A 21,701-nucleotide genomic window follows, 5' to 3' on the forward strand; every position below is an offset into this window, starting at 1 on the left:
CTCAGATTTAATTATTTGCAAACAGGGACAGTTTTGTTGCAAACAAGACGTACTGATTTGACATTGGAGAAATATGACACGATGAACACACAGGCACACTATCTCTGTCCATTCCTAGCCTGTAATTTCGGTAATTTGTGTGGTGTAACAAAATATCCTTCTAATATTTAAAATGCTGTAAAACTGCATGAAATGTTCATAAAATGCCTTTTTTTTCTGGGACCTGCAAATACAATGATAGATGAATGCAATACTTTTACTATAAAGGAGATCCCACAACCTTCTGGCCTGCAGCTCTGTGCACTATCAAAATTCCTATGTTGCTATGTAATGCTTACAGGACGAAGAATGGTTTCTGAAACTGCATGTCTCGTGCTCTGGTCTGTCTGAGAAGTAAGGGTAAATGGTAGACATTATTTATTATCTTGGATATAGGGGATGGTCACTTGTTTTTATTCTTCAAGCATTCATAGAGGGTGTAATATGGTATAGGTGTAATATGCAGGGCCATCCATTTTAAATTAGGTGAGGTCCGATTTTCTCCTTGTAACCCTTATGAATAACATTCAGTCCTTAACTACAGTTTTCTATAGTATGCAGTGTTTTCTGATGGTAAGTACAGTACGCCTACTTATGTAACTGCTAACAGCTCTCCCCTATTAAGCAAATTTAATATTTTGCATGTCTGAATAACCCAGCCGTGGCACAACTTTGCATTCTTTCTTTGCAAACAAAACTCCTTTCTAAGCTACAGGATACACTTAAGTGGAAGAAGTCCACATGGCCTGTGGTGTGAATCATGAAGTCCACACTTCTACTTTCTACATTAGGTTATTAATGGAATTTCCCCTTGTGACCATTTGACAGCTGTCACTATACACAAAGACATTTGTCAACAACACTACTCTTACATAAGACAATTGAGTGAGACAATTGACCTGTAAATACCTAAATACATTAAGGCTAATGCACTAACTCCTCTTAAACATTACTCCGTCCGGCTGCTTTGGGGTATCCTGGCCAGGAGACAACATTGATCCTAAAGGAGATCGTCTGAGATCTCAGAGTAGATCACCTTATCTCTCTAAGGAAAGGGTTTAGCTAATGCCCTAATGGCTACCCACTTGAACTGTGATACTGGCATCAAGTGGCATTGTTGGTAAAGCTTAACATTGATATGGATTCCTTATTCACAGATTTCCTTTATTGAAGCGTTTCATCTAGTCATTGCCTATTTTGTTTGCTATACAGCTGTTCTTTGCCTACGGCCTGTATACAAAGCTCTATGATTGAGCGTTTGTGTCAGTTGTTCCGTCAGTGAGTTTCCTCTGCTCCATCTTCCAGACCTGAAGGAGATGTGTGAGCTGTTGGGGATTGAGCAGTCTGTGCTGGAGAGGGCTTTCAGCTACCGCACCGTGGAAGCCAAGATGGAGAAGGTGTCTACCACACTCAACGTGGCCCAGGTGAGAAGATCAGCACTGTATAGCATCACACTTCTTTAGTTCTATCTATTTAAACATGAGTGTGTATATAATGTATTATACAACGGGTGGGTCTAATCCTGATTGCTCAATGGTTAAAAGCGCTTTCCAGCCGGTGTCTATTCTACAAGTTACCACTGGCCAAAGCTATGACATTAAAATGCTTAATTACTCTGTTCCATCTGACTGTGCAATCCACTGTCTCATCAGCCCAGGCAGAGAAGTTATAAACTTGATCTCCACTATAAAAAGCATCTAGACATTATCTCACATTTCTTTTAGGCTAAAATGTAGTTTTCAACAGCTGAGATTTGTATAAACCTTGCCGTCTGTCTCTCCAAAATTAGCAACATTGTTTCAATATTCAAATTTGATCTCCCACTGTCCCATAGTAATGAACGTGTAGGGGTCAGGAGGAGACAAGCAGGCAGGCAGCGTTTCTCAGCCAGTCGAAATCATGAAACAGCTGGCCTAATTTAAGGATTTATATACAAAGAAATATGAATTGAATAAAGGTAAAACAAAACAACGTGCAGCTAGTTTGCGGTCTTTCCAACATCAGTTTGAAGTTATTGTGTTAGCTGTGTTGTGCTCTCTCATCAGATGAGCTAGCCATGTTCTATGTCGGCCCTAACAACACCTGTGCCAATATATCCTCCTAACACTGGCTTCTCAGGCGTTATCACTTCATTAATGTATGCCACTTTTATCACCACACAGTACAGTGAGTGGGAGTGCATTGATTTTATGTATTTATTTTAGTAATATATATATTTTTGCAATATTTTTTTGCCAACTTACAAAAAAACATATGTAGACAAAATCAATAAACAACTTAACGTTTACATTCATACAATGTAATCCCACATGTTCCCATTGTATCCACACCCAGTGTTGGTTCTAATACTAGACTCTACCCCATATGACACTGCATTGATTTTAGTGTGTATATTTGTTCCCTGTGGGACTTGAACCCACAACCTTGACTTTGCTAACGCCATGCCCTCACCAACTGAGCCAAACAAGACCACCTGTCATCAGTGTATAGCAACACACTTACTTTCATGCACTGACAGACTAAGTCCCAGGGGATGTTTCACACTACAGTTGTGGGTGGATGAGAGGATTATTTCCCTTTGACTTAATTCTCTGGCTAGCTTACTTCCTATCCCCATCCACTGTATATGGAAACATGTCCATTATGGATGAGGATTTGGTGAATTCTCCCCTGGAAATTGCAGAAATAGGCCAGGTTTTGGAGGTTAGTGAGTTCAGGCACATTCATGTTTAGGATAAACATATAGGAATATAAGCTAGTTTCCTCTCCTTATGCTGGAGGTTTGAGTTCAGGCAACATTCAGTTGGTGATGAGAAGAAGAATGTCAGGGGCTAGTCCTCTCTCTAGTCCTCTCTCTAGTCCTCTCTCTAGTCCTCTCTCTAGTCCTCTCTCTAGTCCTCTCTCCAGTTCTCTCCCTGTTCTCCACAAAAGCAGCTTAAGAAGGGTAGTATGAAGGGATGAGCTTCTCTCCTCCTGAAGTGTGATTTTAAACATCCCTGGCAGTTTTCTGGTAGACTGGTCTCAGATCTGTTTGTGCTGTGTTTCCATCTCCTAAATTGCTGTGAAAATGACCATAGGAGTTGACAAGACAGCACAAACAGATCTGGGATCAGGCTACAGATCTGACTCCTTGAAACTGGGACACCCTCCCCTGGTGGTACTGTGTGCTTTCTCTTATCTTCACAAACATCCGGCCAGATGGCGTAAACAGAAGGGTATATAAAGGCCAGGCTGAGACAATAAATCAGAGCACATTGGTTTGTGCCCTTGGAGGAACTATCGAACTAAAGGATCACCAGCTCATCCATAGCACATCACCAGTCCAAGCATCACCTCCTAGAAGTGTTTGATTGTTAGGGAGGTTATGCCTGGTCCTGTCCATGTCACAGCGCTCTGTCACTGCAAGTTCACCTCTTCCGGTGTGTGTTTGCGTGTGTGTGTTTTCATAAGGAATGACAGCCTTTCTCTACTCCAGTGTGGCTGTATGCCAGAGGATGAGCCTCCATAACTATAGGGATGCTATTCGGCCCACGCTAGGACACACCTCCTCAGACAGCTCAATGTATAATTCTGTTCCCTTGTGGATGGTTGGAATGAGAAACATTCTACAGCTGTAATTACAGCTCGACTGTAACTTCACATCCATAAAAACTGATCTATCCCTGTCCCAGTTGAATGCCACACTACTACAAGCATTTACCAGAGATATTTACTACAGCTATATTTCTCTGTGCATGAGAGCACTGAAATCTACTGAACAAAATGTGAAGTTTTGTCACAACACAATGCCATAGATGTCAACTTTTGAGGGAGCGTGGAATTGGCACGATAACTGCAGGAATGTCCACCAGAGCTGTTTCCAGATCATTTCTTGTTAATCTACCATAACCCGCCTTTAACAGTTTAAGTTCAAATTTTCCCCCGATGCCTTGAGAAGGATGAAATCATAACTTGAAGGCAGAACTCAGTGTGTCAGAGTGAGCAATGAGCTGTCGCCCACTCTTAGCTATGATGTGGGCGTGCCCCAAGGGTCAATATGTGGGAAAAATCAAGGAGGCTGAATGCTTCCTGAAGGCGCTGTATACTAAGCCCTCATTTGTGATTTGCTAGGCCTACTATGCCCGTGATGCCCTGGCCAAAAACCTCTACAGCCGTCTGTTCAGCTGGCTAGTCACCAGGATCAATGAAAGCATCAAGGTAGGTCTGGTCTCATTAAATGAGCCAGATTTGTCAACTATTATTCTATAAGCCATTGACTGTAAAGATATAAGCCCTACCAAAGTAGATTTAATGAGTGTCAGTAAGACAGGACTATCATTTTATATGTATCTTATACTTTGTATTTTTCCTCTCAGGCTCAGGCCAAAACACGCCACAAGGTGATGGGAGTCCTGGACATCTATGGTTTTGAAATATTTGAGGTAAGAGTAATGGCTCAGTTTGGCAAATGGGTCCCTGGCCTAAATGGACGGAAATACCTCACACGACCCCTCACCCATGAGCAGAAGCATATTGTTTGCCTAAAACAAAGAACTTGTGTGGTTTCATGAGATTATACATTTGACATAAACAACTAGCAACTAAACTTCCATAGTCCAGTGTGTGTTTTTAAGTTGATCTCAAGTTCATGTACCTAATGTGCCTGACTGTTCCCCACTCATTGTGAAGTCGTTCCATTCCTCTCTACTGAATGTTGTTGTGTCTGGGCCAACAGGATGGAGTAAGTACACCTGCCGAGAGTGTGCAGTGTGCATGCTGCGATCTATCTTCTAGTCTTAATTCAGATCCTCATCTATAACAGGACTTCCATTGTGTTTTTTTTGTGGTGGGGTATCAAGGAGTACTGGTGCATCTTAAGTGAAGGAGAGGACATTCAATAGACATTCAGAGCTACACTCTTTCTGAAGAGTGTATGAAGTAGCCTGGTCCCAGATCTGTTTGTGCTGTCTTGTCAACTCCTATGGTCCTCGTCATGCCAAGTGTTTGGCAAGGCTGCACAAACAGATCTGAGACCAGGTTATGTATGAACACTCTCCTTCTGTTGCCATGTGTGGCCTGCTTTTCCTGACCAAAGGTGTCCAGCACACCCTTTGCCCCATATTGATGCTGTTCTAACCCGCTGTAACCTAAGCAAATGGAGTGATATTGTTTCCTAACCCAACCAACAATGATGCTGTTTGCCAAGTAGGGTTGATTGCAATGAAAAACTAACTGGTCATCTTAATTAATAGGAAAAGGGGATCATTTCATAATTTGGGTTTTGAAATGGTTAACAAACTGTCTTTCATATACTCACTGTTCAACACCTTTGAAACAAGTTTATGATTAACACTGAAGCTTTACCGAGGTTAGTTTACATGTATTCATGATAAGAAACACAGGTAGGATTTTATGATCAGGCAGCTATTTGTCTTATTGTCCAAAGACACTGTCCTTTGTTTGTTCAAGAGTGGTTGTAAAGCAATGAGGAATGTCACCAAGGAATAAAAGTTCTAGACCCGTTCTGCTTGGTTGGTTGCCTAGATTGGTAGCTAGCATTGCCTCAGTTTTATAGTAGATCAGTTACCACAGTAGTTCAGAGAGAAAATAGATTATCTCGGTTTGTTTGGAAAGAGACATTTTCTTTGTTGGCTTGACATTGCAGTGAAGGAATGGAGCTCGAGCAATTATGGAGCCAGCCCGGGTCTGTTTGGCATTACCTTAGTGTGATCCAACAAGTGGGACAAAGGGGAAGAAGGACCCCGGAAGTGACCCGAAAGCTTATTGAACGGCTGCATGACAATACAGGAACAGATGGGGGCATTTCTCAGTGGCAGGCAGATGAGAGAGTACTGAATGTGGTGCCATATGGTACCCTGCTGTTTGCATCTGGACAGCCTAAATGTGGCCTAATGACCGAACATGAGTCTAAATGGTATCTATGGGTGTTCTCCTCTACAGGACAACAGCTTTGAACAGTTCATCATCAACTACTGCAACGAGAAGCTTCAGCAGATCTTCATCGAACTGACGCTACGTGAGGAGCAGGAGGAGTACGTCAGAGAGGTAAGGAACGGTTCCCCGTTTCCCTTACTGGGGACAACAGGGCTGTAGAGCACACTGTATCAAAACGTGTAGAAACAGAATAAAAATGAGTGTTACTTATTGCACCACGCAGTACAGGTGGTCCCTCCCTTTTTCAGTCTAGTTTCTTAAGTTTGGTGTCTAATGAACATGACCCAATCTACTGGCATCCACAGAGGAGAGAGTTGCCCCATAAAGCCATCCACCTTGCACCGTTCACCCACAACCATAGCACCCTCTGCCCCCCTGACACCTCTACACGCTAACAGGTCAATTTTTTAGTTTGAGCCAGGCCTGTTGACCAGTGTTCTAGTACGTCTGGGCTGTGATGTTGACCATGCCTATATCACGCTGTTTTGTCCAGTCGCTCCCGTTCACTTCATGTATCTCTTGCTCTTTCACTCTTTTCTTTCCTCTCTGCCTCTGTACCCCATTGCACTTCCTCCATGTTCTATTGTCCACCTCATTTATCGTTCTAGTCCTCTCTCTCCCTCAACCTTCTCTCCTGCTTTCTTCACCACTCTTTCCATATTCCTCTCCTCTCCTCTGTGGGTTTGGGGACTGAAGTGATCCTTCACTCCAGCAGGGGTAAACAGACTTCTTTCCCTGGGGCTCAGGCCTCTGTTTGCTTTCAGAGCTCTAAGTATGTGAGTGCTGCTCCCTTGACCTCCCCTCCATGATATTCCATTGCCTGGCCTCGCTCCACATCAGTGCATGGGAAAATACTACACTGTGGGAGACGGGAGGGATGCAGAATCCGGATGCAGAATCCGCATCCCCACATGGCTAACCCAGCCCCGCCCCCAAACCTGGTCTCCCTGTCTGTCACACAGACCAAGTCGGCCAGAACCACCAGTTACCAGCCCTGACATGTCATAGCGCTCCAAAGCCCAACCCAAGCCCTGTGGTTCGGCACGCTCTTTCAGAAACATGCTGTGCTCTTGAGTCTTGTGCTATTATTGAAGTGTATATAAATGTGTATACATTGAATATAAAATATATTTTAAGGACTCTTACTGTTTAAACCCCAAGCTACAGCTGTGTTAAACCAGCAACAGCAGATCTGACTGAATGGCTTTGGTCAGTCAGGCCAGACAAATGTTTTAGATACTATCAGATATGGTGAACTGCTTAAAAGAAAATTCCACCCAAAACTATCTTTTAGTATTTGTTTCAGTAATCCATTGTTGATATAGTCCCACAATGTTTTGCTTGTCAGCAATCAAGTTTTCTATATATATACACACTACCGTTCAAAAGTTTGGGGTCACTTAGAAATGTCCTGGTTTTCCTGATATTCCTGGAATATCTACATAGGCGTACAGAGCCCCATTATCAGCAATCATCACTCCTGTGTTCCAACGCCACATTGTGTTAGCTAATCCAAGTTTATAATTTTAAAAGGCTAATTGATCATTAGAAAACCCTTTTGCAATTATGTTAATAACCCAGCTGAAAACTGCTGTTCTGGTTAAAGAAGCAATAAAACATCTTTAGACTAGTTGAGTATCTGGAGCATCAGCATTTGGGGGTTTGATTACAGGCTCAAATTGGCCAGAAACAAAGAAATTTCTTCTGAAACTCGTCAGTCTATTCTTGTTCTGAGAAATGAAGACTATTCCATGTGAGAAAAGATCTCCTACAACGCTTTGTACTACTCCCTTCACAGAACAGCGCCAATCAGAATAGGTAAAGGAGTGGGAGGCCCCGGTGCACAACTGAGCAAGAAGACAAGTACATTAGTGTCTAGTTTGAGAAACAGATGCCTCACAAGTCCTCAACTGGCAGCTTCATTAAATAGTACCCGCAAAACACCAGTCTCAACGTCAACAGTGAAGAGGAAACTCCGGGATGCTGGCCTTCTAGGCAGAGTTGCGAAGAAAAAGTCATATCTCAGACTAGCCAATAAAAATAAAAGATGAAGATGGGCAAAATAACACAGACACTGGACAGAGATATGGCTTTTCTTTGCAACTCTGCCTAGAAGGCCAGCATCGCGGAGTTGTCTCTTCACTGTTAACGTTGACTGGTCTTTTGCGGGTACTATTTGGTTGCAGATAATGGGCTTCTCTCTGTATGCCTATGTAGATATTCCAGCTACAGTAGTCATTCACAACATTAACAATGTCTGCACTGTATTTCTGATCAATTTGTTATTTTAATGTATAAAAGTTTAGGTTCACTTAGAAATGTCCTTATTTTTGAAATAAGTGTTGTTTTTTTTACGATAGTGTAAATACAACTTTCACGTTATAGAAATACAGCCGGTATGATGCATTTTGATTCTCTGTTCTGTAAGTTGTTGACTAAATCGAGCCCCACCGTTGAGGTGTCATAATACCCCTAAAACCTAGCGGTCAAACAGGGAAATGGTTCCATTAGTTTTTTTCTAACATTAGACATGCAAGACTACACATCCGTGCAAGCTCTAGCATGTCATCTCTAGCTGATACCTTTGCTAACAGGTATTGTGTCAATTTAAAACTTACACAAGACACTTCACAGAATTGTCCACTTAAAGAAATGTAGCAAATTAATGAATTACTACTTTTAGCTAACAATATGTAGTTTGCCTTGTAGTTTGCCTTTGCCTTGATTCGTTCGTCTCATCCAGAATCATGGAATTTGTAGTTCTTTATGCTAGCCGCATTAGCAGCTAATTAGCATTTCAATTTGGGGGGGGGTAAATACAAGCAAATATATTGCTAAAAGTAATCTTGTCCTAGAGAGATTTACACAGTTGTCAGAACATCACACCAGGATAAGCCTACACAGAACAGCCCTTATTTGAAGGTTTTCTAAAATCCCTTATGGGAAAAATGAATGGTGGATAAACGATTGGAACCATTTCCGTGTGTGACCGCTAGGTTATATGGGTATTATGACTCGTACTGTGGTACTCTATGGCCCATTGGTTAGCTGCCTGTCTGAGAGTCTTGAAGGTCAGTGGGTTTATCTCTTAAGCCACTCAGGTCTGTATAAGTAAGTCTAGGTTGAGGTCAGGATTACACTACAGGACAATGCTTTGTTAGAAAGCTCAAGACATAAGTGAAAGTTAGTGGGGAAAAAGAGAAAATAGTAACCTGTTTGTAAACTCTTGGTCTCTGTTTGTGACAGGGCATTGAATGGACCAACATTGAGTATTTCAACAACGCCATTATCTGTGACCTCATTGAAAATGTAAGTTGGTCTCCCTCAATGTCATCTGATTCTTGTAAAGCAAAACAAAGCAATTTCACAATAATCATGAATAATTACCTTAACACTTTTCCATGATATACACATGGTTTATCGCTGATGACCAGACATGATTACCTCAAATATGGTTTAACTTTGGGCTGTAATCACAGTTGAATTTGTTTAGAACAATTATAATACTGTATCGTACATTTAGAGTTTATTTTGAAAATTGTATTCTCAGAATAATGTGTTATAATAATCCCACTCTCTCCTCTCCTTCTCTGTTGCAGAACCAGAATGGTATCCTGGCCATGTTGGATGAGGAATGTCTCAGGCCAGGCACAGTGACTGATGACACCTTCCTAGACAAGCTCAACACCATCTGTGCTGAGCACCAGCACTTTGAGAGTCGCCTCAGCAAGAACTCCAAGTTCCTGACAGACCACAGCTTGCCTCACAGCTGCTTCCGCATCCAACACTACGCTGGGAAAGTAGGGAGGAGAAACACACTTTACATATACTGGGAGACTGTGTGGGACCCAGGGTTGGGGTCAATTCCATTTCAATTCAGGAAGTGAACTGAAATTTCCAAGTCCAATTTTAGGTTTATTTCCTGACTTGACTGAATTTAAATGGATAAGTGAACCCCATCACTGGTGGGACCTGAATTAAACTGAATCATAGACATGTATAACCTAGATATGACACTCTGGTAATCACTGGTGGGACCTGAATTAAACTGAATCATAGACATGTATAACCTAGATATGACACTGGTAATCACTGGTGGGACCTGAATTAAACTGAATCATAGACATGTATAACCTAGATATGACACTCTGGTAATCACTGGTGGGACCTGAATTAAACTGAATCATAGACATGTATAACCTAGATATGACACTGGTAATCACTGGTGGGACCTGAATTAAACTGAATCATAGACATGTATAACCTAGATATGACACTCTGGTAATCACTGGCGAGGAGAAAAGATGGGATCAATACTGATAATAGTCACACGAGCAGAGTGGAGAGGGGCGTGCAGATTGGGTTAAGAGCATTACCTGGAGTGCATCACATGCAGTGATTGTAAAAATAAAAAAATATCAGTAATGCAGAGGTTTTCCTTGACACATGATGGACCAGAATAGCCCAGAATATATCCTGCTTTAAAGACACTCTGGGTAAATAGACTTATAATCCCCATTTGGTCAACATCCCCCACAAACAGTGCTGCATTTGTATTAATCGGATTCAATCCATGGCAAGTATTTCCTCAGGATGAGTTTAGGATTGACAGTAAAGTACTACTACTCCTCCTCTCTGGGCTGTCGTTCTTTTTATGGGGCAATAACACATTTTCCTGTGCTTCATGTCTGAGTATTTTCATCACTGTCTTAGTGTTTTCATAATTGTCTTGTGGTCTAGGTGCTGTACCGTGTGGAGGGCTTTGTAGACAAGAACAATGACCTGCTGTACAGAGACCTGTCTCAGGCCATGTACAAGGCCACCCACAGTCTGATGAGACAGCTGTTTCCTGAGGGAAACCCTGCGAAGGTCAATCTGAAAAGACCCCTCACCGCAGGCTTCCAGTTCAAGGCCTCTGTAGGGGGACTAATGAGGAACCTGCAGACCAAGAACCCCAACTACATCAGGTACAGTAAACCTAGAACTCCACCTACATCAGGTAAATTACTGTTCACTCTGAGGATCACGTATTCAAAAGGAACAGTGTTGTGATCAGAAAAAAATCTAAGATCCTTGGGGCAGTATTCTGAGATCTGTGTTAACTCTGATCAGGTCCAGTGACTACCATTGTATGTCCATGCAATAGTGTCTGACTGTCTGTCTGTTCTCCTCAGGTGCATCAAGCCCAACGATAAGAAGGCAGCCCACATCTTCACCGACTCACTGGTGTGTCACCAGGTGCGTTACCTGGGTCTGATGGAGAATGTGCGTGTGAGGAGGGCAGGCTATGCATTCCGCCAGCCCTACGAGCCCTGTCTGGAGCGGTACAAGATGCTCTGCAAGCAGACCTGGCCTCACTGGAGAGGACCCGCGAGGTATGACCTCAGCTCTGCCTTTACAGAAACACTGTAGTTATTATCTGCCTGTTGGGAATATTTTATTTACCATGTGATGATCATCGAGTAAAAATAACTACCTCTTCCTCAATCTAATGTATTTATTAAGCCTTTTTACATCAGCAGTTTTCACTAAGGGCTTTTACAGTTTCCTTTCCCATGTTTACCAGTGTTCTAACTGGATAACAATGTAGCAACAGCAGTATAGTCATCCATGGATGAATTGCCCATTCATATCCCACCATGATACAATGATGTCAACAAGCTGTTTTGGGTTGGCTACATCTGGTTGCACTGGGGTGACTATCAGACCATCTAACAGCTCGGCAATTTCCTTTACTTTGTCCAGGGCATGTTGAGGCAGATGCACCATATCTCTGCTGTGTGCCAATATCACTCTAAGTCATGTTGCATTCACTGTAAAGGTATTAGGGATGGGCACGGTTAATCGAACAGACTTTAGTATTTGGTTACCTGAGCGTACATTTTTTTGCGGGGGAAAAAAATTTGAGGCCTATTTTAACAATGAAAAAGCTTTGTCTAAACTTTTACCTACAAGGATATACCGTGACATTTTAAATTATTAATTTAAATAAAACAAACTTTTGAATGTAGTTTTTATAAAGGTGCATTGAGCTACCACTGCTCATTCAGCCCTGCAGACTGCCCTGAACCTCCGGCACCGACAGAGATGGCCGCCTCGCTTCGCGTTCCTAGGAAACTATGCAGTGTTTTGTTTTTTTACGTGTTATTTCTTACATTAGTACCCCAGGTCATCTTAGGTTTCATTACATACAGTCGAGAAGAACTACTGAATATAAGATCAGCGTCAACTCACCATCAGTACGACCAAGAATATGTTTTTCGCGACGCGGATCCTGTGTTCTGCCTTTAAACCAGGACAACGGAATGGATCCTATGCGGCGACCCAAAAAAAACGACTCCGAAAAAGAGGGAAACGAGGCGGTCTTCTGGTCAGACTCCGGAGACGGGCACATCGTGCACCACTCCCTAGCATTCTTCTCGCCAATGTCCAGTCTCTTGACAACAAGGTTGATGAAATCCGAGCAAGGGTAGCATTCCAGAGGGACATCAGAGACTGTAACGTTCTTTGCTTCACGGAAACATGGCTCACTGGAGAGACGCTATCCGAGGCGGTGCAGCCAGCGGGTTTCTCCACGCATCGCGCCGACAGAAACAAACATCTTTCTGGTAAGAAGAGGGGCGGGGGCGTATGCCTTATGGCTAACGAGACATGGTGTGATGAAAGAAACATACAGGAACTCAAATCCTTCTGTTCACCTGATTTAGAATTCCTCACAATCAAATGTAGACCGCATTATCTACCAAGAGAATTCTCTTCGATTATAATCACAGCCGTATATATCCCCCAAGCAGACACATCGATGGCTCTGAACTAACTTTATTTGACTCTTTGCAAACTGGAATCCATTTATCCGGAGGCTGCATTCATTGTAGCTGGGGATTTTAACAAGGCTAATCTGAAAACAAGACTCCCTAAATTTTATCAGCATATCGATTGCGCAACCAGGGGTGGAAAAACCTTGGATCATTGTTACTCTAACTTCCGCGACGCATATAAGGCCCTGCCCCGCCCTCCTTTCGGAAAAGCTGACCACGACTCCATTTTGTTGATCCCTGCCTACAGACAGAAACTAAAACAAGAGGCTCCCACGCTGAGGTCTGTCCAACGCTGGTCCGACCAAGCTGACTCCACACTCCAAGACTGCTTCCATCACGTGGACTGGGAGATGTTTCGTATTGCGTCAGATAACAATATTGATGAATACGCTGATTCGGTGTGCGAGTTCATTAGAACGTGCGTTGAAGATGTCGTTCCCATAGCCACGATTACAACATTCCCTAACCAGAAACCGTGGATTGATGGCAGCATTCGCGTGAAACTGAAAGCGCGAACCACTGCTTTTAATCAGGGCAAGGTGACTGGTAACATGACCGAACACAAACAGTGCAGCTATTCCCTCCGCAAGGCTATCAAGCAAGCTAAGCGTCAGTACAGAGACAAAGTGGAATCTCAATTCAACGGCTCAGACACAAGAGGCATGTGGCAGGGTCTACAGTGAATCACGGACTACAAGAAGAAATCCAGCCCAGTCACGGACCAGGATGTCTTGCTCCCAGGCAGACTAAATAACTTTTTTGCCCGCTTTGAGGACAATACAGTGCCACTGACACGGCCTGCAACGAAAACATGCGGACTGTCCTTCACTGCAGCCGAGGTGAGTAAGACATTTAAAGGTGTTAACCCTCGCAAGGCTGCAGGCCCAGACGGAATCCCCAGCCGCACCCTCAGAGCATGCGCAGACCAGCTGGCCGGTGTGTTTTACGGACATATTCAATCAATCCCTATACCAGTCTGCTGTTCCCACATACTTCAAGAGGGCCACCATTGTTCCTGTTCCCAAGAAAGCTAAGGTAACTGAGCTAAACGACTACCGCCCCGTAGCACTCACTTCCGTCATCATGAAGTGCTTTGAGAGACTAGTCAAGGACCATATCACCTCCACCCTACCTGACACCCTAGACCCACTCCAATTTGCTTACCGCCCAAATAGGTCCACAGACGATGCAATCTCAACCACACTGCACACTGCCCTAACCCATCTGGACAAGAGGAATACCTATGTGAGAATGCTGTTCATCGACTACAGCTCGGCATTCAACACCATAGTACCCCCAAGCTCGTCATCAAGCTCGAGACCCTGGGTCTCGACCCCGCCCTGTGCAACTGGGTACTGGACTTCCTGACGGGCCGCCCCCAGGTGGTGAGGGTAGGCAACAACATCTCCACCCCGCTGATCCTCAACACTGGGGCCCCACAAGGGTGCGTTCTGAGCCCTCTCCTGTACTCCCTGTTCACCCACGACTGCGTGGCCACGCACGCCTCCAACTCAATCATCAAGTTTGCGGACGACACAACAGTGGTAGGCTTGATTACCAACAACGACGAGACGGCCTACAGGGAGGAGGTGAGGGCCCTCGGAGTGTGGTGTCAGGAAAATAACCTCACACTCAACGTCAACAAAACTAAGGAGATGATTGTGGACTTCAGGAAACAGCAGAGGGAACACCCCCCGATCCACATCGATGGAACAGTAGTGGAGAGGGTAGCAAGTTTTAAGTTCCTCGGCATACACATCACAGACAAACTGAATTGGTCCACTCACACAGACAGCATTGTGAAGAAGGCGCAGCAGCGCCTCTTCAACCTCAGGAGGCTGAAGAAATTCGGCTTGTCACCAAAAGCACTCACAAACTTCTACAGATGCACAATCGAGAGCATCCTGGCGGGCTGTATCACCGCCTGGTACGGCAACTGCTCCGCCCACAACCGTAAGGCTCTCCAGAGGGTAGTGAGGTCTGCACAACGCATCACCGGGGGCAAACTACCTGCCCTCCAGGACACCTACACCACCCGATGTTACAGGAAGGCCATAAAGATCATCAAGGACATCAACCACCCGAGCCACTGCCTGTTCACCCCGCTATCATCCAGAAGGCAAGGTCAGTACAGGTGCATCAAAGCTGGGACCGAGAGACTGAAAAACAGCTTCTATCTCAAGGCCATCAGACTGTTAAACAGCCACCACTAACATTGAGTGGCTGCTGCCAACACACTGACACTGACACTGACTCAACTCCAGCCACTTTAATAATGGGAATTGATGGGAAATGATGTAAATATATCACTAGCCCCTTTAATCAATGCTACCTTATATAATGTTACTTACCCTACATTATTCATCTCATATGCATACGTATATACAGTACTCTATATCATCGACTGCATCCTTATGTAATACATGTATCACTAGCCACTTTAACTATGCCACTTTGTTTATATACTCATCTCATATGTATATACTGTACTCGATACCATCTACTGTATCTTGCCTATGCTGCTCTGTACCATCACTCATTCATATATCCTTATGTACATATTCTTTATCCCCTTACACTGTGTATAAGACAGTAGTTTTGGAATTGTTAGTTAGATTACTTGTTGGTTATTACTGCATTGTCGGAACTAGAAGCACAAGCATTTCGCTACACTCGCATTAACATCTGTTAACTGTGTATGTGACAAATAAAATTTGATTTGATTTGACAACGGTATTTACTTAAAATAGCATTTCCACAATACATGGCACAGATCAATGCAAAACACTGACCAGAAACCCTTTTCAGAATCAGTTCTATCATGGCGTAAATCAGCCTTTTCTTTCGCTTTTGATTTTAGCCAAACTACTGGAGAAAGTAGTATGTCCGGCCCTGCCATATGCATTTGCATCATTCTGATTGGTCGAGAGTCAAAGCAAAACATTTTCTATTTTTTTTGTTACTATCCGGATATCTTATGTCATATTTTTAAATTTTATTTAACCTTTATTTAACTAGTCAGTTAAGAACATTCTTATTTATAATGACGGCCTACTCCACTCGGGCCAAACCCGGAAGACGCTGGGCCAATTGTGCGCCACCCTATGGGACTCCCAATCACGGCCAGATGTGATACAGCCTAGATTCGAACCAGGTACTATAGTGACACCTCTTGCACTGAGATGCAGTGCCTTAGACCATTATGCCACGCTTGAGCCCCAATCACTTGGGAGCCCATATCATTTGAATAGTGAAATAATTTCAAATACCTATCTCTAAAATGTATTACATCGATTCCTATCTGATGTGGATTATACACGACAGCATATTTGGTGTCTAGTTTGTGTACTCCTTATATGGTGTGTAAGTGGTTCATGAGGTTACAACATGTTTTCCTTCCACATGTTACTTCAGATATAGACTGTTATCGTCTTAGAATGGCATTCTTGCCGCCTGTGTTCTCTCTGCCTTATCCGATCCATCTACCCTCTGTCTCTTCCTCTCCCTCGGTCTGTCTCTCCCTTTAGCCCCCTATCTTTTGTCCTTTCCGCTTCATCATAACTGTCCCCATGTTGTATCTTTAATCATGTACATGACACATGTCTAACTAGTTAAGAGAAGGGTCGTAACAGAATAGTCAAGAGCTGTACCTCTGTCTCCTTGTAGGGATGGAGTGGAGGTGCTGCTGACAGACTGTTCTGTTCCAGCTGAGGAGTTTGCCTACGGACGCTCCAAAATCTTCATCAGGAACCCCAGAACGGTAGCATGACATGATATAACATGATATTGCAGAGACACACCCAGTTGATCTGGACCCTCTTACTGTGTTGGATAGTATTAATGGTACTACGTGATTGTTTAAATTAAAAATTTAAAAATTATAACAAGTCACATCCTTGGCGGTAACCCTTAACCTTGGAAAGAGCAGCCTGCTCTGTAACTGGCATTTGTCCAGTTTTATTAGTACAGAAGATGTAGCCATAGATCATAAATGTGAGGAGACTGATGTATTCATGTACAGATAGACTAATGCCAGAATCCAGTTGGCTGATGCTCTCATGTTTGACCTGCGTTAAAAGGCTTCTAGAAGAAGGAAGTCGTGCCCCTCTACTAATTACGACGCTTAACCAACATTATCGAACATTCTGAGAACACATGGCTTCACTTATCCATTATACAGCGGCTCAGATAGGAGCATGTGGGAAAAAAAAGGAACATTTAGGCCTAGTCTCTATAGCATCATGGGCTTTTAGAAACTGCAGTGGTGGGTGGAACAACATACTCTTTAGTCAGTCCAGGAGCCAGCCTAAACAAAGCCTGATCTCAAAGGGGTTTGTCCTTATCTTTGATCTACTGTACTTTAGCAGATTAGCTAGGTATCTCCATCTCTCAGCTGTACAGTGAAGGTTCAGTCAGGCTGGTGGTAGGGTGGGGTCTAGTCTAGGTCACTGAACTCCCACCCCCTAGATCTGTCTTTGAGGTGGAGGAACTGTTTGGGCACATATAGAAGCCCCTTATCAATCTCAAGATCTTGTGCCGCTTCCAAAACCACACAATATTGTTCTAAAATGGCATCCTGTCTCATTGAACATGTCCGCTCATTCCTAAATTGTACAGACTATGCTGGCGTCCCTAGTATCATAGTACATGTTGATGTTCCTATCATCCTCTTGATGCCCACCCTCTTCCTGTGTCCCCAGCTGTTCACCCTGGAGGAGAGGAGAAGGGCGTGTCTGGAGGACCTGGCCACCCTGATTCAGAAGATCTACCGGGGGTGGAAGTGTCGTACTCACTTCCTCCTGCTGAAGAAAAGCCAGGTGGTGGTAGCAGCCTGGTACCGCAGATATGCAGTGAGTTAGCTTGTCTCAACTATGGACATGCAGGCACACACAACTTCAACTTTCCCAAAGTCCCCAGGTTTTCCAGAAATTCTAGTTTGGATGATTCTCAGAATCAGTAGGGGAAAGGCAGGAAGAGAATCATGATTCCTCTCCTATTCATTTCTGGAGCTGTTGTACAGGTGTAGGTTCTTCATTTAACCAGTTTCTCACAGCAGGAAAATAATACTGCAGTAACAGGAAATGTGAATTATTGTGTGGATCATAATTAATGGACATTTTTGTGTGGGTTGATACATTTCTACTTAGGGCAAATCAAGTCTGCATTTTTTTAAAGTGAAAATTACAAACTTTAGAAGCCTTTTTAAAACTCGAATACACTACAAGTTTACATTTCCTACTATTCAGGAAATGTCATGCAACAGGGTGGTCAAATTAAGTTACCACATCTGTATTATGCTAGCTATAGATTTTAGATTACTGAAATTTGAATTTACTTGTCTATTGAGCTCAGTGTTTTTTGCCTTGTCCTGTTTCAGCAACAAAAGAAATATGAGAAGATCAAGAGCGCTACACTAGTGATGCAGTCCTTCACCAGAGGGTGGAAGGTATGTTTATGTCAGCATGCTAGTCAAACACTATAAGAATGCATGCATTTTTCTTTGATAACATTGCAGTAAAGGTATGTTTTTAAACAAATTGTTTTTCTCCAGGCCCGCAAGATCTTGCGACAGCTGAAATACGAGAAGAGATGCAAGGAGGCAGTGACTACCATTGCAGCGTACTGGCACGGGACTCAGGTACTGGCTCAAACACTACCTAATGGCAACATAACAATTAGACCATGTAAATATGTGTAGAATGAAGATATTGGGAAGAAAATTATATGGACTACTGATTATTGGCATCCACTGACTTTTTGCTTTTACAAGGTTTGTCTGTGACAGAGCCAGGTAGGGAAATACAGTATTTTAAGACATGGCTCTGCTCAGGTCTCCCAGCTATACTAAAAGCTAAACTAGAGCAATTCCACAGCTTTTTCCCCTCTAGTCGTCTTCTGCTGGCTGATCTTACGACCGCTGCTTTTTATCACTATTTTTCACTCTCTTCCCCCTCTAATTCTTCCCTCATCTCACTCTTCCCTCCCTGCTCCCTCTATCCTTCCACCCTCCTGGCCACCCCCAGGCCCGGATGGAGCTGCGGCGCCTAAAGACGGAGGCACGGAATAAGCATGCCGTGTCTGTCATATGGGCATACTGGCAGGGGACCAAGGTATTTAAGTCTGCTGCCATCGTGTTTTGCCGTCCCAGCTGTCCGTCATCCCCCATGTCCCGCCCCTCCCCTTGAAACTGACATGGCTCCTCCTCATCCCTCTGTTGTCCCATGGTCCACTAATGTCGCCCCTGGTCTACCATTGTTTGTAACTCATGTTTTATTTTCCCTTTTAATAGGTGTCATTTTGGAGGTTGTTGAAAGGGTTACCCAGTAACATATTTTTAACCCTTTAAACTAGAGGTCGACCGATTTTATGATTTTTTTCAACGCCAATACCGATTATTGGTGGACCCAAAAAAACGATACAGATTAATCGGACGATTTTTATATATATTTGTAATAATGACAATTACAAAAATACTGAATGAACAATGAACCCTTTTATTTTAAGTTAATATAATACATAAATAAATTATATATAGTCTCAAATAAATGATGAAAGTTGTCCAATTTGGTTTAAATAATGCAAAAACAGTGTTGGAGAAGAAAGTAAAAGTGCAATATGTGCCATATAAAAAAGCTAACTTTTAAGTTCCTTGCTCAGAACATGAGAACATATGAAAGCTGGTGGTTCAATATTCCCAGTTCTTTAATATTCCCAGTTAAGAAGTTTTAGGTTGTAGTTACTATAGGAATAATGACGCGTCGACTATTTCATTTACCTTTGACTATAGGATGTTCTTATAGGCACTTTAGTATTGCCAGACTATTCTCGGGAGTTGATAGGCTTGAAGTCATAAACAGCACTGTGCTTCAAGCATTGCTAAGAGCTGCTGGCAAATGCAGTAAAGTGCTGTTTGAATGAATGCTTACGAGCCTGCTGCTGCCACCGCTCAGACTGCTCTATCAAATATCAAATCATAGACTTAATTATAATAAACACTCAGAAATGCAAGCCTTTGGTCTTTAATATGGTCAAATCCGGAAACTATCATTTCATAAACAAAACGTTTATTTCAGTGAAATACGGAGCCAATTCCGTATTTTGTCAAATGGGTGGCAACCCTAATTCTAAATATTTCTGTTACATTGCACAACCTTCAATGTTATGTCATAATTATGTAATATTCTGGCAAATTAATTATGGTCTTTGTTAGGAAGAAACACAGCTCGCAACAAGCCAGGTGGCCCAAACTGTTGCATATACCCTGACTCTGCTTGCACTGAACGCAAGGGATGTGACCCAATTTCCCTAGTTAATATTGCCTGTTAATATACATTTATTTGAACTAAATATGCAGTTTTAAAGAAATAAACTTTTGTATTGATTTTAAGAAAGGCATTGATGTTTATGGTTAGGTACATTTGTGCAAATAAATGTGCTTTTTTTGCAAATGCGATTTTGTTAAATCATCACCCATTTGGCAAAGTTGAAGTAGGCTGTGATTCGATGATATATTAACAGGCACCGCATTGATTATGTGCAACGCAGGACAAGATAGTTAAGCTAGTAATATCAAAAACTATGTGTAGGTAACGTTTTTTATAAGATAAGTTTAATGCTAGCTAGCAACTTACCTTGGCTCATTGCAGCCACAAGGTCCTTTCGATACTGCACTCGCGTAACAGGTGGTCAGCCTGCCACGCAGTTTCCTCGATTGCAATATAATCGGCATCCAAAAAGGCTGATTACCGATTGTTATGAAATCTTGAAATCAGCCCTGCCGATTAATCGGTCGACCTCTACTTTAAACTATAAACCTCTCTATGCTAGCAGCCTCTGTTTTTTTACTGCAATGGAACCTTCCTTACTTCCTTCCTTTAGGAACAACAGAAAGTGCTACAACCCACTATTGTCTTGGTCTGTTGTTTTCTTGATGAAGTTTTTCATTGCATTCCGCTGTAATCTCTTACTATGTGAGAGACTTGATGTACAGTAGGCTGCATTAGATAATCAAAATGGGTATCATGTGTTCACTTTGATGCATTAGTTCTGAGAATAGACCATGCTGAGATTGGACTGTATTCTATCTGCTAGATATCACAATAGAGAGCCACCGTTCATAACCTAGGCCCTTATCAACATAGCACCTATGCTACCATTCGCACTTTATCAATTTAGCGTGACATTCTTTGCTTAAGAGGCCACATATAATCCTTTAAAACGGTCCATGCACAACATGTCATATTTGATGGGCCTTTAACCACGGGATGCAGTCAACTGATGACACAGTACTGCTATCTTTGGAAGACCTCTGACACTATTTTGTATCTCAGCAACATCTTATCTAAAGGCTTTACGGACAAACTGACCAGATAATCATCAAATGCCTTTTGTTGACACATTTATCAAGTCTGATACATGACCGACGCACGCGACTAATTGGCCCATCTAATTGGTGGATCTCGTCTCTTAGCCTGGGAAAAGCCCACAGTACTTCCACTGAATCAGAGTGGCGTCAGTGATTTATGTGAGCTGTTCTACTAAAACAGACCATGCCAAGTTCTAATGTGTTATCAAATAGCCATACACAGTAGTCACAAAGTTTTCATCAATATATTTGATATTAGATACAATTAACTTCTGTCTACATCAGGGAAACCTGGACTTTGTACTAATGGTGCTAATTCCTATCACTCAGTCATAAGCTCCAAAGACTAGTTAATGTTATCCTTCATTGCCTTAATCTTTCTGCTACTTCATTGTGGGGTAGGCTACACATTCTGTCTGCTTCTTATTGCTACCAACACCCATCCCAACGGGTATATTCTTTCCAAAACACAAACCATAAACCCCACCACTTCCCCAGGCTCGGCGAGAACTGCGGTTTCTAAAGAAGGAGGCGCGAGAAAAGCA

At 42.8% G+C, this 21,701-nt stretch overlaps 1 protein-coding gene across 5 annotated transcripts in view; it reads left to right on the top strand.

The window, feature by feature from the left end:
* LOC112225574 (unconventional myosin-Ib) overlaps nucleotides 1-21,701 on the top strand; it is a 177,317-nt gene that overhangs the window by 141,234 nt on the left and 14,382 nt on the right. For 2 of the 5 annotated variants that reach the window (XM_042306525.1, XM_024389656.2), the window contains 14 exons: nucleotides 1,345-1,463; nucleotides 4,150-4,236; nucleotides 4,395-4,460; nucleotides 4,754-4,759; nucleotides 5,980-6,084; nucleotides 9,220-9,282; nucleotides 9,573-9,773; nucleotides 10,714-10,940; nucleotides 11,148-11,348; nucleotides 16,458-16,551; nucleotides 17,492-17,641; nucleotides 18,169-18,237; nucleotides 18,343-18,429; nucleotides 18,815-18,901. In XM_042306525.1, the coding sequence (XP_042162459.1) occupies nucleotides 1,345-1,463; nucleotides 4,150-4,236; nucleotides 4,395-4,460; nucleotides 4,754-4,759; nucleotides 5,980-6,084; nucleotides 9,220-9,282; nucleotides 9,573-9,773; nucleotides 10,714-10,940; nucleotides 11,148-11,348; nucleotides 16,458-16,551; nucleotides 17,492-17,641; nucleotides 18,169-18,237; nucleotides 18,343-18,429; nucleotides 18,815-18,901 (1,562 nt within the window). The remainder of the gene's footprint in view (nucleotides 1-1,344; nucleotides 1,464-4,149; nucleotides 4,237-4,394; nucleotides 4,461-4,753; nucleotides 4,760-5,979; nucleotides 6,085-9,219; nucleotides 9,283-9,572; nucleotides 9,774-10,713; nucleotides 10,941-11,147; nucleotides 11,349-16,457; nucleotides 16,552-17,491; nucleotides 17,642-18,168; nucleotides 18,238-18,342; nucleotides 18,430-18,814; nucleotides 18,902-21,701) is intronic. The other 3 variants (XM_042306527.1, XM_042306526.1, XM_042306528.1) reach the window with 3 other exon arrangements.

This window comes from Oncorhynchus tshawytscha, linkage group LG26, assembly GCF_018296145.1.
Source record: "Oncorhynchus tshawytscha isolate Ot180627B linkage group LG26, Otsh_v2.0, whole genome shotgun sequence".
NCBI classification, from domain to species: Eukaryota; Metazoa; Chordata; class Actinopteri; order Salmoniformes; family Salmonidae; genus Oncorhynchus; species Oncorhynchus tshawytscha.